At 49.0% G+C, this 22,968-nt stretch overlaps 1 protein-coding gene across 2 annotated transcripts in view; it reads right to left on the bottom strand.

The window, feature by feature from the left end:
* Nucleotides 1-21,273, bottom strand: part of GFRA1 (GDNF family receptor alpha 1) — a 209,341-nt gene extending 188,068 nt beyond the window's left edge. For both annotated transcript variants that reach the window (XM_028121774.2, XM_028121776.2), the window contains exons 1-3: nt 21,135-21,273; nt 20,028-20,321; nt 18,733-18,816 (exon numbers count right to left, since the gene is read on the bottom strand). In XM_028121774.2, coding sequence (XP_027977575.1) covers nt 18,733-18,816; nt 20,028-20,321; nt 21,135-21,174 — 418 coding nt within the window. In that variant the 5' untranslated portion in view covers nt 21,175-21,273. The remainder of the gene's footprint in view (nt 1-18,732; nt 18,817-20,027; nt 20,322-21,134) is intronic.
* Nucleotides 21,274-22,968: the final 1,695 nt, after the last annotated feature.

The raw sequence follows: 22,968 nt of genomic DNA, 5'->3' as shown, positions 1-22,968 counted from the left end.
TGAATTAAATCCCTGCCAACACTTGTGCGCCAGGCGCTTCTTTTTCTCAGACGGGTGCCCTTGGTCCTCCTCAGATGAGACAATGATGGCCATGGCTGAGCAAACCCCGCAAGCCCCACAGTTCCTGCCACAGTGCACTGGGATGCTGAGGCATGCGGCCTGTATGGAGTATGCAGGCCTGCACCTCCCCAGAGTCCTACCCAGCCTGAGCTGACTTTGTCAGTCTCATCGCCGGCTGGCCTTCTTGCAAGCCTGCTTCTTCACACCGCCGGCCTCACCCTCTCCCTGCCCGGAGCTCTTTTCCCACCCAGACCGTGTCTGATCCCTATTGCAGGCTCTTACAGAGCACCACCAGCCTCTCCTTGAGAGCACTGTTCACACTCGGAATTTTCTATGTATTTGTGTCTCTCTCCCCTGCTAGACAATAATCTCACGAAGGCAGGACCAATCTGACTTTGTTCACCATTGTATCACCAAGCACCTGGCCAAGGATGGCACCTGTGAGGCTGAGATGCCTGGAAATGCTGAGGCCCCTTTGTGATCATGAAGGAGGAGTGTGGAGCTTCTGGAAGATGTCACTCTGTTGACCCTAAAGATGATACCTTCACACAAAGGGCAGATCCAAGACTGGAGGGCAAGAAGTCATGTTCTTGGTGACAGTGCCAGAAACTTGCCTTACCTCTGGATGTATTATAAATTCCAAGAGCTAACAAATTCCTTTCATTATGCCAGCCTGTGAGAGGTAAGTTTTCCATCATTCATAAGAGAAAGAATCCTAACAGACGCACCTACCCAACAAGTCTACAAGCTCTCTAAAAGCATGATTGTGTACCCTTCTGTCTTATTTCACAAGTGCAGGACACCAAATACTCCCTGGCTCACACTCTGCATATTCACTCATTTGCTCATTCGACAACTGTTTGTTCGGTGTGTCCTAAGTGGCTTCCTAGGAATGGGGACAGAGAAGTGAACAAGCCAGATGAGGCGAGGTCTTTGCTTTCATACAACTTAACATTCTAGTGAGAGAAACAGACGAACAAGTAAAACAACAAAATAATTCTGGAGAGTGGTTAAGTCCTATGAAGAAACGAAATAGAGGAATATTTATTGAGGTGTTTATGGAAGCCCTGTGGGTTCAAAATGACAAGGAGAAGTCAACCAAGTGAAGACAAAGGGGAAGAACATTCCTGACAATGAGGGGAGCAAGAGCAAAAGCTCTGAGACAGAACAGGCCTCATGGGTTTGAGGGCAGAAAAAAGGCAGAGTGGCTGAAGGGTCCCTGAGCCTTCTGGAGGAGAATGAGACAAGAGGGGGCCAGTGGAGTGGGCAGGGAGCCAATTATTTAAGAATTCCTCTTCCGAGGATAGTCCAGATGCCTGCAGGAACAAAGCTGTCACGCCTTCAAGTCTCCCCATCCTCCAGGCCTGCTTTCCGTGGACATTCTGCATATGTCTGCCAAGGGCAGGGAAAGGGGTTTGGGACTCAGCTCCTGGACCAGTCTGCCCTTAACCATTCCGGCCTCCAGTTCTGTCAGCCATGTGTCAACCATGACCTGGATTTGGGGATCATAAAAGGCTCTTTCAACTCCAATATTCTATCATTATTTCTCGCTGCATTGTCTTTTTTTTTTTTTTTTTAAGAGACAAATCAATAGAGAACAGCCCCCAACAGAGAACTATCGCTGAAGAATTACATTTTCAAGGCAAAGTTGGTCACTCTGGCCACACTCAGACACCAAGTCTCTGACTCAGACAGCTGCTTTGTTCCCAGCTCAGAGTTCTAGAGTGTGGTAATGCAGCTATGGATGCTTTTTGGTGTAAGTTACATGAGCCCCGAAAACAGATGCCATGGTCTGAAGCCTCCTACTGCCCCCCCCATCAGCCCTCCTGGCCATAGTTCCCTCCCAACCCCTGGTGGTGGCCTTTCACCCCGTTGCCCAGGATAGCAAGAGGTGATCATCACTGACAAAAAGACACAGGGTCCCACCACCCTGGTGTCCCTGTTCATGAAGAGTGCACCAGGCTTTTGCCCACCTGGAGGCCTTCATGCTGTAACGATGTACTTCAGCCAGTGCTGAGAAGGGTCAGTTCTTCCTTGGCATTTAGATCTCGGGGCAAAGTCACCTCCTCAAGGAATCCCTCCTGATTTCTCTGCGTAATGGGATTTCCCTTTCCCCTCTATTTGCCGGCACAATGGTCTGTCTTCTTCAGAGTATTTACTGCCAACCAAAAATACTTGTTCTAACTCATTACGTCTCCTCCATGGGACCGTACACTTCCTGAGTTCAGGGGCCTCATCTGTCTTGTCCATGCCCCTGCCCTCAGGACCTAGCACGATGCCCAGCCCATAAGAGGTTGGTTGGGTAAGTATTTGCTGCTATTTTGAAACTTGTTGTTATTTAAAAATTGTGTTGATGGATTTGTTGAAGTCATCCAAAGATCCTTGACAAAGCATGGGAGGGCATGTGGCCAGTCAGAATAGAAAGTTCCTGGGGACATCATCTGGTTGTAGCACCACCATTTTCAACCAACACAGCTGGGATGGGAACAGCTTCCAGAGTACCATATCCCTCCCGAGGACAACGACAGCACTAAACATGTGAAGGTGCTAGGTTCGAAACACCGGGATGACCCACAGACTCTGCTTTGCCAGAGAAGAACGGAGGGGAAGCCAAAGAAAGTGACCTATTTAATGCAACGTTTAGAGACTCAAACCCAGATACCTGACACATGTCAAGAATTTCTCAAGTCACCAGTGCCAGTCCTCTGGGAGTTTAAACACCACAGTCTATAGAATCCCTTTACTCCTGGAAGCTGGTGGGGAGGAAAATCTGCCAACAATGGCATCCATGCTCAGCTTGTGGGGATTCGTAAGATCCTCCAGCTGAGACAGTGACATGTCCATGGTCAAGGCTTGCAGAGCAAAAACACCTGAGTCACTGGGGTCAAGGGGAGGTATGCGTCTGAGAGTGGAACACAGATGAAGACTGAGTGAGCAAGGGGGAAGCTGCAGGAATGGGTAGGCCAGGGGGACACCACTTTGTCATCATTCTGTGTCGTAAAAGGCAGCTCAGAAGAAATGGAAAACAAGATAGGCCTTTTTTTTCTTTTTACATTTACCAAAAACTCTGAGTATAAATTTTTCTATTTTAGGGTTTTCCAAACAACATTTAACTTAGTGTTTTATATCTAGGGTAAATATTTGCCCGGAATTTCTGGCCCACATCAGAGTACTTACCTAAAAAATTGTTTGGTTCTGCTCTTAATAGGAAAATTCTGCATTCAAGTCAGGAGACTCACCCTGCGTGTGAACCCACAATAACTCTCCTTCCCTCAGCCTCCAGAGTACATTGCAACAGGAGCTGAGTGCCGGCCGGATCTGCATAAGAGCCCTTTCTGGAAGGTCTATCTGTGTACACTGCACTTTCTCCCTTAAGGGCGAGGGTGTGGAGGAACAAGTCAATGGCTGATCCCCACTCGGCGTGCTAATGTTGGGGAAAACTAAGTAACCAGAAGGCAGAGCCGCAGAGTATAGCAAGGGAGTTACACAGCTGGTGCATGGTACCACACGGTGGGGCCGCTTTCTATTATAGAGGAACCAGGCGATCGGTCATCGATCGCTCATCTCAAGACTGCAACTACAAATGCACCGAGGGGTCTGCAGAAGCAGCCACAAAGTCTGAGAGAAAGCTGGAACGAAAGCGCAAGGGCCAGGCTCGCCCACGCCCTCCCTCCGTGCAGTGAAATGTCTGGAGGCCAATGAGTACGTTCTCATTTTTTCAATAAGAACTTCTATCATTTGGACGGGGGGGCATGCAGTGTGGTAGACACTCCCACCACTGAGATCCCAGCCTGACAGTGACTCTGCAGAGCGGGTATTATCTCCACCTGACAAATCAGGCAGGGAGGCTGAGCAGAGTTAAAGAACTTGCCTACATCATGATCTGATGAAGTCTGAGGCAAATCCAGGCCTGACCCCAAATCCATATCCTTTCCACCACAGCACTGCTCCCCTCAACACAGAAAGACACCTCCTTAAGATTCTAACATGCCTCTGCCTCACCCCCAGCTTGAAGAGAGAAGGCAAGTTCAATAGGGAACTTGCCAGACTTCTGGCCAGAAGATCTTGATGGAATTATCCGGCAGGCAATTGGATGGATATATTCTAAAAGGGAGCTCCTCAAATTGAGAGTTCAGACTCCAGGGTCCTCTGAACCCCATGCAGGAAATATGGGTCAGAGCAAGAGACTCGGCAGATACTCTGAGGTGTGGCACCAGCACACAGGTGCAAGCCAAGAGCACAAGAGTGCCCATATCGTTAGAGGCGTAGGGGCAGTCCGACCGGCCAGGGCAGGCACTCGACAAACTAAACGAGGGTCAACCACAGGGAAGCAACTGGGAAAACTCGTGGCCAAGTCCACAGATTTCTTTCTAAATCTCCCCCCAGATTAGAAAGATGTCATTTTTTTCCCATTCAGATACAAACTCGTGCTTAGACTAGAGGTCGCTGAGAATCCATCTTGCATTTGGTTGCTTTGGTTCTTGACTTAACAGTCAAAAAAGCAGCAATCAGAACCGCATGCAAGGAGCTAGGCCTCTGGAGCTGGATAAACTTGGCTCGTGTTCAGCACCTTCCACCAACTAGCTGTGTGGCCTAAGGCACATCACTTGGCCTCTCTGAGTTTTGGTTTCCCCTTATGTGACATGTGAAAATCCTCCCCACCCCCACACTGGGCCAACACTCAGGGCTGTTGTGAGGATCAAATGCAATAACCTATGAAGGCATCTCGAATCCTCCTGCTGGGCAGCCAGCCGGCATTTCACAATTAATGTCTTCACAACTGTTCTGCCAACTTTGACTGTGACCTCAGGGCTGGGACTCGAGTTGGAGGCTTCTCAAAAACATGCCTGGGGACCATCACAGCTAAATCTTGAAGCCTGAAGAGGCTTCCTATGGAGATGTCACCCCTGGCTGGCAATGCCTATTTTCATAAGGAGATCTTGGCACAAGAAGGGAATTCCAAGAGCCAGATCCTTGGTGAAGACCCACAGGATAAACCAGCCAGCATTCAAAAAGCAGTTGCCACCAAACCCAAAAGGAAGTCGTCCCCAACAGATCCAGGCCAGCAAATCCCCAGCAAATGCCCTTCTATGAGACATTCTAGAAAGATCTGAAACCCAGACAAAGGGGACTTGGATGAATGGGTGCTGCTCAAGAATTCTGACCCCCACCTGACCCCATGCACGGTAAGTTCACTTTCTCTGCAGAGCGAGGTAGCCACCAACAGCTGTGGAATGTCAAAAACAAGGCTGCTTTGGTCTGAAGTTACCCCTCCTCCACTGGGAGAGGAAAAAAAAAAAAAAACCGCATTTCTGAGTCTCTACTTCTTTATGTTTTGCTTATGCAGAACAAATGTCGACAAGATATAGGATGCACTGCTCTGTTTGCCACCAAAATGCATAGAACATAATTCTATATGAAACTACACTTGCTTAATTGTGATGCATTAAGTATTATGTTCATTGTTTCTGAAACTGGGTAGAAATGAATAATTTATTTCAGACAAAAGAAACTCTTGAATATGAAATGCCTCATCTTTTAAAATTACAATTTGGAAGACAAGAATGAAAAAGTACCCATAGCCAGTGAACCCTATACTGCTAATAGAAAACAAGGCTTCGACTGTTTCTACTTTGTTTGCAAACATTACATTTTTTAAACATTCTTGAGAATAATAATAATAATAAAACGCACTAGGTTTTCACCACACTCACATCCGTTCAACACAGGGCTAGCATATGGTTATCGATGTCTCCTCTTTTTCCTTTTATTGTTTCAGAGCAGAAGAGATCTACATCCACTCAAATAATCTCTTCCTGTCTCAAGCTAATACATTGGGAGTGAAGGAAGAAGGGGGTTAGTGTACCCATTAAAATCAGAGACTGGCAGTCACTCAGCCACTATCTACTGAGCACTTCCGAGCACTCTTCCTAAGTGTTACCTCCAATAATCTTATGAATTGGATAATATTATTATCCCCATTTTCAGATACAGGACCTAGAACGGAGGAAGTTAACCACTTGCCCGTGGTCCCACAGCTAGTAAGTGCTGGGAATGTGGAACTCAAAGCTGGGTGTGCTTAGCCCTCAGACTTTTGCTCTTTACCGCTGCTCTTCCGCATTTCATCATTTCCCAGGATCATCAGGACCTCATCTCCTGCCTCTCCCCAGCCCCACCCCAATCTCTGGAATGAACGCAGATGGTTTGCCTGGTGAGTCTTGATGTGGGAAAGTGCTGCCCAGCTCTGGGTGCGTTCCTACCCAGAGATCAGCCTGCAGCCAAAAAGGGCAGCACCATCTCTCCCTGCTCCTACTCCAACAACAGCTTTAAAACAATGTCGTAAACACACCAGGGGCTCAAGAAAGGACACAAGAGAGGGTTCAGTCACTTCTTCGGAGCCAGCTCTGTGAGCTACAGTCATTACTGGCTGTGGTCTCAGCAGCCCTCCGTCCTCGTCCTTTCCTCACCAGGCGCGCCCCGGGCTGAGCGGGCATCTCTTTCAATTAAGACAACTCCCTGCATTTAGAATCTTTGAGTTTTTATTCACGGTCTTGCAAAAGGTTCTGAAGCGAGTTGAGAATCTGGTGCAAAAAAGAGCCGAGTGAGACCCAGGACCAGAGAGCCAGAAGAATAAGATGATTATTGTGCAAACAAATGAAAAAGCAAGCCCACATGTTGAGTCTTCCAAACAGGGACTATCCATCAGGGCTCCAAAGGGCCACAGGGAGGCCGGACAGGGCCATCCCCCCCAGCCAGGAGGACAGCCTGAGCCACTGTCCCATCCCGAGCCCAGGACAGAGGGCAGCACTGGGGTTGGGACCGGGAGGCTATAGAAGGGCATGTGGAGACTCATTCCTCTCAGGGGTCCCAGACTGTCCACATTGCCACCGCCCACCAGGACAGGCCCCCTTTCACCGGCCAGGTAACTCAATGTCTAAGGAACAATCTGCAGTGACGTTCTCTCCTACCACGACCATTAAGACCCTTCAGGACCTGGCTCCAGACCGCTCTGCGTCCTGCACTCACTCCTGCTGACACCTGTCTGCTCTGCTGTCATCTGCTCTCCCCCCCGCCCCCACCCACCTTCCCAGGACCACCCTGTGAGGCCCAGGCAGCCTCGCTGACTCCTGACCCCTCTGTCCACCTCTGGCATCTAAATGGGGAGCTGTGTGCGCTTGGTCCTTGCATTCTGGAGCCTCGTGCCTCTGTCCCCCGCCCTCCAAGAAGAAGGTAAGACTCCTGAACCTGACCTACACTTGCCCTGAGTCCATTAGGGACTGAGGCTAACAGCACAGTGCTCCTGGCCCCATTTGTTACTTCCCCAGAGGGTACCTCGTGTGATAAGAAGTTATTCATTCTCAGCGGGCCTATGTCATATCCTAGCCTAGAAGCATCCAGAGCCCTGTGCATGTTTTTATGACACAAAACTATCCTAAGTCGAACCACATGCAATTTCTGCTTTTCGGCCATGCTGGCCTACAAAAATGGCAATTCCATAGGACTCAGCCTAAAAATGCAGCAATGCTGAGATACATTAGCCATCAATCCTTCTCTAGTTCTGCTGAAGCAAAGGCCAGCCCCTGAGTGTGGCAACCCTGCCTCTCTGCCTGGCTCTCCTTCCACCACTGCTTGTACCTGGGGCTCCAGCCACAGCAAGCGACTTATTTCCAGCACTCTGGACACTCCATGCCTTTGCCCACACAGTTGTCTCTGCCTAGAATAACCCCCCCACACACACACACAGCCATCCCTCCTTACCAAACTCCTATCCGTTCCTCAAAACCCAGCCCCAAGTCACCTTCAGCAAGCCTCCTCTGACCCACAACCCCATCAAGTCAGTTATTCTCTCCTTGAGGCTCCATGTGAGCCTGGTGAAGTTCTGCTCATTCACCTACCACTTTGCATCATTAATTTTTACTGTTTATACCTATCCCTAAACAAAAAAAGAAGGTCCTATTTACCCCTGAATCACCTAGGCTTCACACTAGGCTCATAGTAAATTCTCGATAAATATCAGATAAGTGAATCTGGCAGAAATGTCATTCCATCACACTGAAATACTGAAAACTGATAGAGGTCATAGAAACTGACCAATTCTTCTCTTTATTCCAAAATAAATATATGCATTATATATATAATCACTCACTACAAAATGCATGATAATCCTTCATGCAGTTTGTGCACTTAACTTTCCCAAGACTATCTCTCCTGTTATATATTTGCAAATGAGTGCTATAGCACAGATTCTGGAGCCAGACTTCCTAGATAAGAATGTGGCTCATCAGATGTGTACCCTTTGACAGTTTTCTTATTTGGACCCCAGTTTCCTTATCCATCCAGTGGGGCTAAGACACAATTATTATTAAATAAGGCTGACACAAGGTATTCCATGTAAACACTTAGCTCATTATCTCTCACAGCTGTTGAAATTATTATGATTTTTATTTCTCTTGAGGTCTCATTGGAATTATGTTTAGAGTTTCAGTCCAGTCACTCCTTTTTTCATTCAGAATGCCACCTGCCACACTCAGGAGTGCAAGAAAACAGTGGTTCCAATGAGGGCTCCTCAGAATGCACGGATTTCCTGGTATCTTCTTCATCAAGAGTTTATTTGAAACTCATAGTAACAGGGATCAATGAAACATTTCATAAACATGGGCTTTAAGAAACCTGCTGGCCTATTCCGACAAAGAATGCAATCAATACTTATTTTCATACATTATTAACTGTATACCAAACGATAATGTGCAAAGGGTAATAGAAATAACAGTCGGCATGGTGCTTCTTAGACCATTCAGAAGGACGTAAAGGAAAGGGGTACCAGCATGGTGGAAGACAAATGAATAGCATATTAGGTCACCTTAAAGTGGGACTAAACTATGTATTCCTTTCTTTACCACTGTGTAATGCTATTTATATGACAACATGACAAAAAATGGCCCTAGGCATTCTGCTCTACTTTAGAAGCCTTCCATCTCACACTGAAATGAAAAAAGATACAATCCAGAAATTGCTTCTTTGGTTAATATTTCTGCAGTTCCGCAGGAATGGTTTTAATAGCGTGCATGTTCTGGATTTCAGTTGTCAATTAAGAACCCAACAGAATGCAGGGATAAATATTAAAATAATAGATACTGGCTTCTATTTCAACATTAGAAGCCCTTTGTCAAACAGTGTTTTAAGGTGGAAGACAGAGAAAGAAAAACTGGGAATTAAGGAGTGAGACCAGGGCTAGATACCTTCACTTTAAGATCTACATAAAGGATCCCAGGTCTGTGTTTAAAAGTTTGTCACCTAACAGCAGAAAGAGATGCGGGAGCAAGATGTGAATCTGAGCTCTTCCACTCATCGGCTGTGTGGCCTGGGGAAGCTACTCAACCTCTCTGAACCCAGGTCTCCTCCTCGGAAATCAGAGATAATACCTAGCTTTTAGTGTTGTCGGGGACCAAAAGGAAATCATGCCCATGGATAGGCTGGGCAGTGCAGGGCACTCAGCAGGACTCTCTAGGGGTACTCCTCTCCCCACACCTACCTCCCCTTTAAAAAGTGTGCAGGTCAGAAGATTACATAGCTCTGGGACTGATGGGCAGAATCCCTGAGGGAACTGTGGTTTGACCAAAAATAGGCCATTTGACCAAATGATTAAAAGTCTGTCATATGCTAATGCTTGGATGGGGCGGACCTTGGGCCAATTTAGTAGGAGTAAATTGCAATTGATTTTCGAAGAAATTGCTTGTTCTCTTGCCTTTCTTCAGCTGTGTCACACTGTCTCACACACAGCTGCCTTTGTCACAGCCAGAACCAACTAAAACACATGTCAAGGAAGATCTTTTTGAGGCAAAATATTTAATAATACAGATAGCCACATTCACGCACGCACTATCAACACACACAGACATGAACAGGCAGATGTACAAACACATCTATAACTCTGCGTGTGCATATACATGTTTATATAGGGTTTTAGGGGACTCGAATTTAGAAACAATTCTGCACCATGGTTGTATGCTTCTGTACGCCTGGCAACTGCCTCTGTGGTTGGAGAGCTATCCTGAGTCATTTTTATTTTTTACAACAACCTACTATTTGAATAAAGATCATAAAAGAGCCCAGCCCTGAAACCCCCTCTCCATACACTCCCCAGCCCTATCTCTGTAAATTCTTGGCTGTGAAAAGAAAATGGTTAAAAGATCACAGAAGATAAAAAATCATAAGAATAAAGGTTAACAATGGCTGCTTTCACCCCTAATTTCTGATATGGTGATAGACCCTCTTAGAACATTAATTAGAATGGAAAGAGATGAAAGAAATGCCCAGGGGACATAATAAATTAGCCCCTTATGCAAATCACCCATTCGTTTTCATCACTGACCCAGCTAGCTGAGTCTCTAAATTACGGGAAGTGGTTAGCTTCTTTAACAAAAAATTCCAGATGAAAGATTAATTTTTTTTTTAATCTGAAGGCTGGGAGGGCTTACAACAAAAAATAATTTCTCACTTTCCCTTGCGGATGACTCTGAAGGGGGCCAAAAAATATGGAAAATTAACGTTCTGGCTCCTGGTTCCTGTTGCCAGAGACTTATTAATTAACCCTTGTTCTGAAACAATTCCAAAACAACAGACAACAATCCCCTTAACTAAAGTCAATGGCTGTGGTTGTCACCCTAACTGCATAAAAACCAAGAGTGCCTTCCCAAGGGGTGCACAGACCTGAATAGGTGAAGGACAATTTAAAGGAGGTGGGGAAATGCCAGGATGTGCAGAGTTTCGAATATCAATTTAAAAACAAACACACACCTAATTTTACTTGTCATCACTGTGCTGCACAATTTATGTTCTACTGCCCTAGAAATTTATGGAACTCTCAGTTTTCTTATCAGTAGACTAAAGGGATTGGACTAGAATGACCTCCAAAAGTCCTACTGCATCTATAACCCAGTGATTTTATTTATCCCTTTGTAAAACAAACAAGGCACTTCTGATCATTTAATTTGTTTAAATATAATCTTCTGACACGCACTGTGTCTACTGAACTCACTCCTGGCTTTGTTTTTCTCTTTCCTATCTCATTTTCCCCTGGTCCCTATTTTTCCCACTTACTTCTTATTTTGTTTCATCTTCTTCCATGTATCCAAATGAGATGCCTTAAACACATTCTGGTTCAAGTAATGTGTATATTGAATAAATTATGCTTTATAAGTGTTATTAATGTGAAATATATATATATACCAAGATCACAAGTTTCTTTGGTATGAAGACAGTGCTCGAAAGAAAAACAGTAAGTCCGAAAATAATTCAAGATTCAATTGAATCTTGGAATCAGGTCCTTGGAAAAGGAAGGAAAATATGTGAAAGACCATTCTAGTCCACTGCTGTCATTTTATAAAAGGAGTGGCTACCTCTCCTCTTATAGGAAGGGTAGACACTTGCCCAAGGTCTCCTGACTCCCAGACCAGTGCTCCTTGGACCAAACAATCCTGATTTGACGCCTTCTTTTGTGAATCAGTACTATATCCCCGAGAACCAAGAAAGGACATCCTTTGAAAAGAATAAGCTTGGACAGCAGAAAAATTAAGAGGTGGCAGAAAGAAACACCTCTAAGGACTAAGGAGAAGGAATGAGGACAGGCCTACTGGCTATAAATAATTTTGCACCTTGTAACAATCTTCGGGTCATGCAATTACCTGTCACTCATGGATGTTTTATCTCCCCTCTTCTGGTAACAGGACCTACGGTCACGCTGTGCAAAAATATTTGACTGTCTCTACCTTCACAGCCTTCCCTGGAACATCCAGGCCTTGGCCATAAGTATCCTGCCACTGGAGTGACCTGCTGTTTTATCCATGAAACTTCTGACAGTTAATCTAAGTGACGAAAGTAACAAAATTTTCCTTTGGGACATAGTCAGTGATACAAGAAGACACACATTCCTCAGATCATCACACTGGTAATCAGAAAGTATGTGGAGCCTATGACTTTATTTTTGTAAAAAAAAAAAAAAAAACAAAGACGTGTGTATATATACACACACACATATATGCACATATTCATATATAAAGGAAAAAACTGGAAAGTTTCATATCAGCATGTTTACAGTGGTTACCTTTGGAAGCTGTGCCTAGGGGTGATTTAAATTTTCCTTTTCCTTTTTTAAACTTATTTGTAATTTCTTACTGTTCTACAAAAAATAAAATAAAACGAGGTGCTGAGGGACTGGAGGGGAGAGAATTCGAACCAAAAGTAGTGGTCCGTGAAAGTGAGATGTAAGTGGACGTAGCACAGCCTGTGGAGACAGACGCCTCTCCCAGGTTTAAGGCATGCTCTTCTCAGGGAGCAGTAATTCTTCCTGCTATGAGGGGCGTCGGAGAGCAGATTTATGAGGAGAGGTTGGAAGAATGGGAATTAGTCAAGCTGAGAAGGGAAAGCTGATCACGAGAATTCTTAAGCACAGGAAGAGCCCCCACCACCGGGTGATCACCAGCTGCAGCACACTAACCTCTGACAAAAGAGCGTAAAAACAGGGCCCAAAGGAACAGGGGGATTCAGAGCAGGAAGAAGGAAGACCTTCCCCAAAGGGAAGTTCAGACTCAAAAGGGGTTATGAAGAGGCAGGACTTTCCTCCAGGGCCCTTTAGAGAAAGGCTAGATTTTTCACTTTTGTCCATGGTCGTTTATGAACAGCCTTCCAGAAGGCTCAGGATTGCCATCCTTTCGTTGTTCCATGATCGGGAAAGAAGTTCTGCTGAAAAGAGTCCCGGTCTTGGAGCCAGGAGCGAGCCAACAGCTAGTGTGGCTGTGACTGAGACTTACCGGAGGCCCAGGATGCTTCGGGGCCTAGTGTTTTACATACAGCGTCTTTGAATCCACAAGAGCCTGCAAAGGAATAACCTTCATTTCGTTTCACATCCAAGGAGCCTGAGGCACACGGAGGTCGAGTGAGGAGCCCAAGACGAAGGGAGTGGCAGGGCTAAGACGCACACAGGTAGGCAGACCCCAAGCATGTGTTCTCTCTACAGCACCGGCATGCACAAAGGGCTGGAGGCGCGAAGCTGCCCAGGGCACTGGTGGGACAGCAGGTGGTTTAACGGGCTTGTCGGGACACAGGGCAGCTAGGGTGAGATGCAAGGTCACTTAGTAGAACAATCTCTGCCAGAAGACTGAGGCCTGACAGTTCTTCTAAGTCACTGGGGTGCTGAGATAAGGCCTGCCGATGAGGAGGCCAGGTTGGACTGGGAGGAACTTGACACAGGGATGCCAGGAAGAAGGTCAATGCAAAGTTCAAGTGAGAGGTAAGATGAGTCTCTTTAGGGAATGGAGAGAGGAGAGCAACTCAAAACACAGCAGGTAGACTTCAGAAAGACTTGGTGATGGGTCCAACTGAAGGAATGAGAATGGCGGGGGGCAGGAACCCCGAAGCCTGTAACTCAGGCAGACAATGCCATATGGAAGACAGAAGGTTCGGTAAGAGAAGGGTGTAAGGAGGAAAGGGGGAGAGGGGGTGAGATCCGTTTTGGACGGGCTGGGTTTGAAGTAACTGAGCTACATCCAGGCAGAGCTGTCCAGGACTCAGCTGGAAATGCCGCTCGAGAGCTCAGGAGAGGCTAGAATAGGAGGGAAGGCTCTGAGTCTTCAGTTTAAGTGCAAGCAGCGGTCCTAGGCATGGATGAAATGTGTCCAGAGAGCACGCAGAACAGAAAGAGGCTAACACTGGCCTCCCCGAAGGCACTGCCATGTTCTAGCAAAGGTCCTCGAGGCTACCCTCAAACACTGTGGCCCTGGCCAAGTCACTTCCCCTCTCTGGGCTTCACTTCTATAAAAGCAGAAGGTTAGACTGGATCTCTACAGCCCTTCTCTGATATTCAAGCACCTATGGTTAACGAGGTGACTACTCAGGACCAGGAAGAAGGCTCCAGGCTGAGCATACACCCCGCATAGCAAGCGGGTCCCCCAACTTTCCGGTGGGAAAGACAGACACATACATAACTTCTCAGTGGGAAAGATAGACACGTATGTAAGTCCTCTCAGTACCCTGTGATTAACAGCTATCGTGAAGGCAAGAACAAAATGCAGCACGAAAGCGTCTTGAGTGGAAGTGCCTGTCTGGGTGAATTCCAGCATGGCCCCAGAGATGAAATTGGGTCTAGGTCTCGGGGAACTAACAGAGACTTCCCCAACAGAGGCAAGAGCATGAGCAAAGGCACAGGAAATGCCTGGGGAATGGATTGCTCAGTGAGCCTGAGTGGACGGGGAGGTGACGGGCTTAGAGAAGGAAGGCAGGTGTGATCTGGCCTGGGGAGGAGTTTACCATATGCCAGCACAGGGAACAAGGGACCAATGGGGATTCTCATCTATGGGGACACATGATTAGAGGGGTTTTGGAAAGCTGAGTGGAAGGCAAAGGGCCACCACATACCCCAGTAGCTGGTATTTACAAACACTTCTCTCTGTTGTCCTGATTTGACAAGACAGCACAGGACCTTATAAGACTCTTCTTCAACATGTAAAAATTTTAAGAAGGCTTTTTTTTCCATAGTGACATAAGTATGACGGCGCATTAAAACGGAAATGCTAAACATGGCTAATTATTCACAGCATCATTCAGAAAAAGGGGCCTAAACACTCAAAAGAGTGTTTAGGGGCATCTCCTACTGAAGCCAACTATTTCCAACTGCGTGGGAACCGATGTGAAGATTCTACGGCTTCCTGGGAAGATCTAAGCCATTCCTAGGACTTGGTAGGAAATGAAGAGAGAGCCAGAGAGTTAGACCTTTTATCTTTTACCAAACTGAGTCAGCATGGTCAAATCCTAATGCCCCTCTTCCCCACATCCATCTCGCTTCTTGTTTGCAATACCATCGGCTCTGGTTATTTCTGAGAAAGGCCTGGCCTCTCTTGACTCCTCTCTACAAAATCCAACCTCCCAGTCAATACTGTTAAACCCTGGCGCCCTCTCTTTTTCTCTCGTTGCCATAGAGGGGCTTACATCCCCTTTTGATCCTCCATCCTCACTCTTCTTGGCACCCACCGTACTTTCAGAATTTCTTGCCACTTTGCTCTCCCCCTCCAGAGAGTCCAAAAACATGGCCAAGAGGTTCATCTCCCTTTCAAATCACTATTTACTTCTCGCTGCTTCTAGAACTTGCACAGAGAAGGAAAGGCAAGGTTAAAGAGCAGAGAGTCATGGCAGATGTGAAATATACGTGGTGGCTTTGTCCTCTGAGCCTCCATGTGCCCACACGGCTCTGCCCTCTTGGCTCCCAAGACCCTTTTCCGTGTTCTCGCCTCTCCTCTGACATCCTCTCGCACTGGCTCCCTCTTTCCTTTGAACGCTCCCACTCACTGCCTGGTTCTTCCTGTTAGAGACCCCTAAAAAACCACAACGGCATCAACCCACAACGAAGGCCCCTCCTCGAGCCCTTAAAAGTGCTTTCAAGGCCAAATGCTTCTACCAATGCATTTCCACAAGGGCTGCGCCCCTGCAATTCCCCAATTCTCGCCTGACTCGGCTATTTGATTTCCTTCCTGCTGCTCAGGCTTCAGAACAGAGATGACAGGCTTGAGACTCTATCTCATTTCTGTTCCCTTCCTTGCTCCTGTCAGGCCACTGACAGCACCTCAATATGGCTTTTTAACTGGTGATCAAGTAAACAATGGCAAAGGAGCCTGCAGCTTTGAGGAGTCCAAAGAAAAGGGAAACACAAGAACGTCAAACCTGCCTTGTTCAGTGAGACAATTCAGCTCACACTTAATGTATGTGGATAAACATTCACCTCACATTGGGCAAAGAAACCCAAATATGGAAACTCTGATTGCTCCCACATCTGTAAAAGACAGAGGCCCTGTTGTCCTGGTTTCCTCAGAGAGATTTTGAAGGCAGGAGAGATGTTCTAGAAACTCTGACTCAAACCACGAAAAGCAACATTTATCATCCTGCTCCTCTGTCCTTCCCTATTCTACAAATGCCAAACTGGATAATATGCATTATTCAATGACTTAAAACCTCTCAACGTTCCATTTGGCTTCCCTATACCCACTTAGGGAACACCGTCACTGTCAGAGGTCAAAGCTCATTAGTGCTGGAACCTAAATTCAATGCCCTTGAGAGATAAAATGTAGCTCCAGACAAGGCCTTCCTGGCTCTGATTAATTCACTACGACTTCTGAGTTCTCAGCAGGACAGGTCTCACAAAGTCAGGGTCATATTTGCTATGAAAAGAAACCTGGCTGAGAAAGGGGCCCAAGAAAATGAATGAGTGAAACTTGGCCCATAGGCAGAAGAATTCCCAATACTCATGGAAGATTTTCAGGCAACCCAGGGGTATCTGAGAATGACCAAGCCATTGTAACTGTAGAATGAATGCAAGGATTGAAAACACAATTGAAGAGCACAGTAAATGGGTTCTGTAGGTGACCTCAATCTTCCCTCTTACCGTGACCTGTTAGGACTAAAGATTATTTATTCCCATGGTCTCATTATACCAAGAAAAGAGAGCACCAGAAAGGGAAAATGAGTCTGTTGCAATCCTATAGTCCCTAGCAGTTCTGAAACTAAAACCCAAATGAGCCTTGCTCCTAGCCCGCGTCCTCACTCTCACTGTCCATAGGAAGGCTCATATCCCTCCAAGCATCAGCACAAAGGTAAGGAGTAAGGCTTCCAGGGGGCAGGCAGCAGGCAAGAGGCACTACCCCTCCAAGCACTAGGAAGGCCAGGTTCTATCTGGCCTTGAGACTCTATGCCATGGGCCACATCCCACCCCAGCTCCTAAAGACCTGCCCCTGTGAGGGCTCAGACGGGTCTGTGCATCTTTCCTCCAGTACTTGAGACACTGCCCCAGCTGGGCCAAGGGGATGGGGAGGGAGCATTAGCAGGGCTCCGGGGTGCAAATCATCAGCATTATTTGGATAATACATGAATGCCTCTGATACTAAACCTATACCCTTATATCTTATCCCAAAACACATACACACACACACTTCTCCTCTGAACCAAAAACAGAATAATGTAGAGAAATGCTTCTCAAGCTTCATGTGTATATGAAGCACCCAGCCCAGGGATCTTCTTAAAACATAAGTTCTGATTCAGTAGGTCTGGGATGGAGCCTGAAATTCCACACTTTTAACCGACTCCCAGGTGATGTCCATGCCCCTGGTCAAAAGACCACACTCTGGGTAACAAGGGGTGGATGTTACAAAAGCTCAGAATCAAACAAATCTGGGTTTAATTCTGGTTTCGTTAATCATGAGCTTTGTGATCTTGGGCTGGTTTCTCAGCTTCACACTGCCTCAATTGCTTCATTCCTAAAATCGAAATAATAATACCCAAGATGCACATGAAGATTGTTATCTAAGTTAATGATAAAAAGCTGTTAACACGGGGCGCCTGGGTGGCTCAGTCAGTTAAGCATCTGACTCTTGATTTCCACTCAGATCATGATCTCAGGGTCGTGAGACTGAGCCCAGCACTGGGCTCCAGGCTCAGTGCAGAGTCTGCTTGTCTCTCTCCCTCTGATCTCTCTCTCAAATAAATAAATAAATAAAATCTTAAAAAAAGTTCTTAACACAGTGCCTGGAATAAAATAGGGGCTTAATAAATGCCAGTTGCTGGCTGTCTCTAAGATTCACGAGGGCAGGGGCGACATCTGTCTGACTCACTGCCAAAATCCCAATGGCTAGAACATATTAGGTACTCATTGGATGTTTGTGAGTAAATGAACGTATGTATAATACACTGACACATAATACCGGTATTTACATACACCCTTGGTTCTATGGCTTTCTGCAGGAAAACAGAAAGTGTTTAAAACACCAGAACACTCTCACCCGTAACAAACCATCATCTCATAAAATTCAACATTCACCCCCATGTACAACCACCAACAAAACATATCATTTGTGATGGCTGTATATACTTGAGAAAATGCCTTAAGTGTAAACAAATAAAGACAACATCAGTCTGGAATCTGTATGTCATTAAGAGAAATTACTGCCTTGCTCATTATTTATGGGGCTGTCTGAATGCCAGTGTTATGAAAAACTTAATTCTGAAACTAAGTTCACTTCCAAAACAAACGGAGAATCGCAGACAACAAAACAAACCATGGGAAGCGAGACCACTTTTTCAAGGGCCACTGGGGCCGTAAGACATTCTTTGATACATGCACACACTTGCTCAGGACAAATTAAAAATAGAATTGTTAACAAATTGTAGAGCTGAAGGCAGACAAGTGAGTCCATCCGAAACTCTTCAACAATCTAAGATTATCTTCAGAAGTCTCATAAAGTAAGAGGCATCACTGACAGGCATCCCATTTGCCGGGAGGCACTGTGAATGGTAGGTAGCAAGAAGGGAGTATGATTGCCACCTACAGACAGAAGTCCCTATGCAAGAGCTAGCCAATCATATTTCAATGTGGAAAAAAAAATTCAACCAAGTCACCTCCCTCCAACCTCTTTCAAATCACTGCACCACATTACTTCATTTAGAATTACTTTCAAGTCATACAATCATCTCTAGGCATTCTGCCTCTTCATTATCATCATCCTATTTCTAATTTCCCAGAAACTCTGCACCATTCAACTATCTACTTAGGCGCTCTCTGAGAGCCAAAGAGAATGCAAGCCAATGGATTTCAAGCAGGCAAAGGCATCCAAGTGGAAGCACGAATCTGCTTACCTGGTATGAATGGGACCACCCGGAATATATCAGACAATCTGCTGTTAACTGGCTCGTAAGGGGAATCTTCAAGCAGATCATTTCCTAAAAACAACAGAACGATGGGGCTTAGATCTGGAAAGCAGACATATTTTAGGGAGTTTTTGTTACTGAATCTAAAACCTAACGATGTTATGATTGTGTAACAAAAAGATGCTGAACCTTTCAAAAGTCTCAAATGCATCTATTTGGCTATGGTTGGGTTGCATTCCCTCTGCCTTTGTTGTCCTTCCTCTCCCCCAGAGTGCCATGAAAACACTGGAGAGCAACCCAGCCTGATCTTGCCAGAAAACTCTCCCACTCTTTGCAAAGGAATGAAATAAGAGAGGAAGGAACCAGTGATGTCACCAGCCCAGCTTACCTCCGGGAGCCAATGGAAGAAAAGTGACCCAAAGGAGGCCCCCATTTCTCTGCCCCTCAATGTAGCATGTGGCCAGAAAGCCGGGATGCTGGTTATGAAACAGCCTCTGAAACAGGTTTTCACTGTAACAGGTTCTGAAGTAGGAGGCAGCTGAGAGGTCAAATCTGTAGGTTACAAATGTTTGGTGTCTCCGTGGAGAATGAATGCACTGGATGGCTGTGTTAGATTTACAGACACCAGCCACCTCTGGCACACAAGGACCAAAAAATTCCCACTGCAATGGATGGTTGTGACAAGTGGCCCTTTTTCTCTCAAAGCCACTTCTGTGTTAACCAAGGCTGAACCACACCAGCTGGTTCAAGACTCAGCTAATCTAAGATGACAAATGGCTTTTCTGCCTTTGATCAGGTTTGATGAGGGTCAAGATAGAGTCTACCGGACCTTTTATTCTTAATTCTTTATCTTATGTCGGAACAGATAGAAGGGAGGAAAAAAGGGGAGAAACTCCCGACAGGATTCAGGACAAATCTTTGTATTCTTATCCTCTGAAGCTCTCCTTGGAAAGAAGTTGTGAGTTCCTGCCCTGTCCTTTAATGGGCTCCTACTCGGATGCTCTGACCAGGTTTCAGAGAGGTCAGCTGGGGCCCCGGGACGGGGGGGGGGGTGTCCCCCACCCCCTCATGGGTTTTCCAACTACCAGGCCCCGACAATGCTGCTCGGGAGGCAGCAAACACCAGCTGCCGCTGTCCCTGGGGGCCAATGAAAGGTCCTCATTCTGCAGCTGGGGAGAAGCGAGGAGGGGATGAGGTCAGCGGACCCGGCCGAGGGGCCCGCCTGCCTTTGTGGGGTGAGGGGTGAGGGGTGGGGGTGGGGGGCGAGGACGGTGGGCGCGTACCCTGCAGGCTCTGGTACATGCTCCAGTAGATGCGCAGGCAGTTCTTCTCCTTCTTCATACCCCGCTTGCAGCGGCAGTTGTAGAGAGACTTCTGCTTGAGGGCCTCCATGGCACTGCGGCACTCGTCCTTGGCCTCCAGGCCCGACGTCAGGCTGAAGTTGGTCTCCTTGCCGGCCACGCACTGCCTCAGCGTGCGGTACTTGGTGCTGCAGCTCTGCTCCTTCAGGCACTGATCGCTGGCTTTCACACAGTCCAGGCGGTCCCCGCCGCTCACCTCGGCCGACAGGAGCACGTCTGCGGGCGGAGGGGAGGGAGCGTGAGGGCGGCCGGGCAGGGCCCCGAAGCCTGCGGCTCGGGCGAGGGCGCGTGCCTGACCAGGCGTCTGGGGTGCCCTGAGCAGCCAGCGGGCCCGCCCCTCTACGCCGGGGAGTCATTTTCCCGCCCTGGGACCTCCGGCCGCCGCCTCTCCCAGGCTACGCCAACCTTCGCCCAGCGTGGCTTTGCGGGCTGTTTGCGGTTTGCCCCGGGGCGCGTGCTGCCCACCGCGCGTGTCCGCCCCGCCGCTCCGGGGCAGCGGGGTCCGAGCAGCTGCTCGGCCCCGCCCGACGGAAGCCGGGGGGCTTTCCGAAGAGGAGGGCGGCTGCCGGCTGAGCGCCGGGCGAGGGGCGGGCGAGCCCTGGTCCGCGGCCCGCCGGGCGGGGAGCGCTCAGACCCTATTCGGGGAAAAGTTTTCCCTTCGAAGTTTGCTCTCCCAGTCCAATGCTCGCCCACACCCCACCTGCCCGCTGAGACTTCGCGAGCTCCCGGGACTCTCAAGGAGCGTGGTCCCGGGGCTGGAGGGGCTCAGACCTCTTAACTCTCCGCCAGGATAAGCCATTAAAAAGAACAGAAAATAAAAACCAAGCACAAAAAGCTGCGGGCAAGTGCCGCGCCATCACCGCCTCCCAAGCCCAGGGTGCTGAGGATTCAAGACCCCCTTCCCCAAAACGAAACTTCGCCCACACCCAGAGCAACCGCGCTGCAATTGCGGGGCGGGGGGGGGGCTGCCCCCGAGGACCCCTCGGAAAGACTCAGCGTGTTAGAAAGCTAGCGACGGCCTCGACTTACCCAGGAGCGGCAGCGCGAAGTACAAGGTCGCCAGGAACATGGTGCCGGCGCGCAGCTGGTCCCCGCCCCCCCAAAAATCCCGAGCCGCCGCTGGGTCTCGCCGAGGGAGCTCAGCATACAGCGATCCCCGGACGGCCGCGCTGCTCTGGCCGCCCAAAGTTCAGCTCCATCCAGTGCGAGAGGAAACTCCCGGGTCCGTCTGCCGCTACCGCCGCCGCCGACTCAGCTCCCCGCGGGCGGCTGGCGCGAGGGTGGGAGGCGGTTCCGCTTTTAGGGGTTCAGGTCTGACCCAACCTGGAAGGGAGAGCGCGCTTTGCAATGAGAGCCGAGAGCGCTAGAACCTTCCCCGCCCCTCTGCCCTCCCCTGCTCCCGCCTTGGGGGACTTTCTAGCGCCCGGGTGAGGGCCCACCCCTAAGTGGGTCCCGGCGCAGGAAGGGGGCGCCGGGGTGGGGGGGGGGATGTACGTGTATTCCGGGGAGCCGCCCGCAAGGGCAGGGTAGGGCCTGGAGAGGTCGGACGCGAGCTCCCAAAGTCCGAGGGGTGTCTATCGGGTCCAACCCAAGAGGCTGAACGCAAGCAAATAAATAACGTTACTTTCCGAGCGCTGCGAGCGGAGCGAGCAGCTGCCTGGAGTCGAAGCACACGGCGGCGGCAGCTCTTTCTCCAGCCCTGGCGCAGAAAGAGCCCCTTCTCCCTGGAAGTTCGCCGCCCCCTCCTCCAGCCAGCTCGCTCGCTCCGCTGCCGGCCCTCTTCAGCCAAACCACCAATCGCTGCCCGCGGTCTCCGTCTGCCGCTCCTCCCCGGGCTCGCCTCCTTTCTGAGGCAGTCCGGCTAGGGGGAACCGACGTCCCGGCTGGGGCCGAAACCCGGCTCGCGCGCCCCTACCCGCTGTAGGTCTTCCGCTCCCTCCCCGGTGTCCGCGCCGCGCACAGGCTCGCCCGGCGCCCGGGACTCGGGCTCATCAACGCCACCGCCTGGGGCGAGCGCACCGGCCCGCAGCCCTGGAGCGCCGGGGCAGGTGCAGTCCTAGCCGCGCGCGCCCCGGGACCCCAAAGTTGAGGGGCGCCTGCAAGAGGGTGGGGGAGCGGCAATGGGCTCCCAAATCCACCGAACGAGAAAACTCTCCAAATGCCACCAACCTGGACTCAACCGACCGTGTCCAGCTGTGTCGAGGAGCCAGTTTATTTATTTATTTATTTTGGGGGGTGTCCCCGCCCCTTCGTTCCCTTTCCGGGCTCACTTCTCTGCGCTAGGAAGAAGATGCGGTAATCTTCGAGAGCTCAAACGGGCTGAGTTGGGCCAGGACGATTCCCGAGCAGAGCCCCCCGGCCCTCGGATGCCGGTTAGGGATATCGGAAGCTGAGCGAGGCTAGCGGGTTTCGAGGCCAGATTTCTTTGCCTGAGGACCCTCGGCCTGCTCCTGCTCCCGCCAGCCCCCTCTGAGGCTCGCACGCACGGACGCCGCAGATGAGCACACTCGTCCGCGGTGGGACTCGGCGCCGGACCCCGCACGCGCGCACAGGACACGCAGCGCTATGCAGCCGGCCGCGAGGGCTGCCTGACGCGCTCTCTCTCTCTCTCTCCTCTCCCTCTCTCTCCTCCTCGCTCTCGCAGACACACACACACTCAGACACAAAAGGGCACAAAGCACAAGGGCTCTTTCTTTCTTCCGTCCTATTGCAATCGAATCAGACAGACCCTTCTCCCGAACACAAAGTTTTTCCCCACGTCAGTCGCGCTATGACTCAAGACTTGGCGCGTTAAGGACACACTCAGACCCAGACCCTCGGAGCCGAGATCGCAGGATGTGCCCACGCACCGATCCACGCCAGC

Source organism: Eumetopias jubatus, unplaced genomic scaffold, assembly GCF_037043125.1.
Source record: "Eumetopias jubatus isolate StellerSeaLion01/CBP00866 unplaced genomic scaffold, mEumJub1_p1.0 scaffold_17, whole genome shotgun sequence".
Classification (NCBI taxonomy): Eukaryota; Metazoa; Chordata; class Mammalia; order Carnivora; family Otariidae; genus Eumetopias; species Eumetopias jubatus.
Note: the sequence above shows the minus strand (reverse complement) of the source record. Positions and strands in the feature narration are given on the sequence as shown.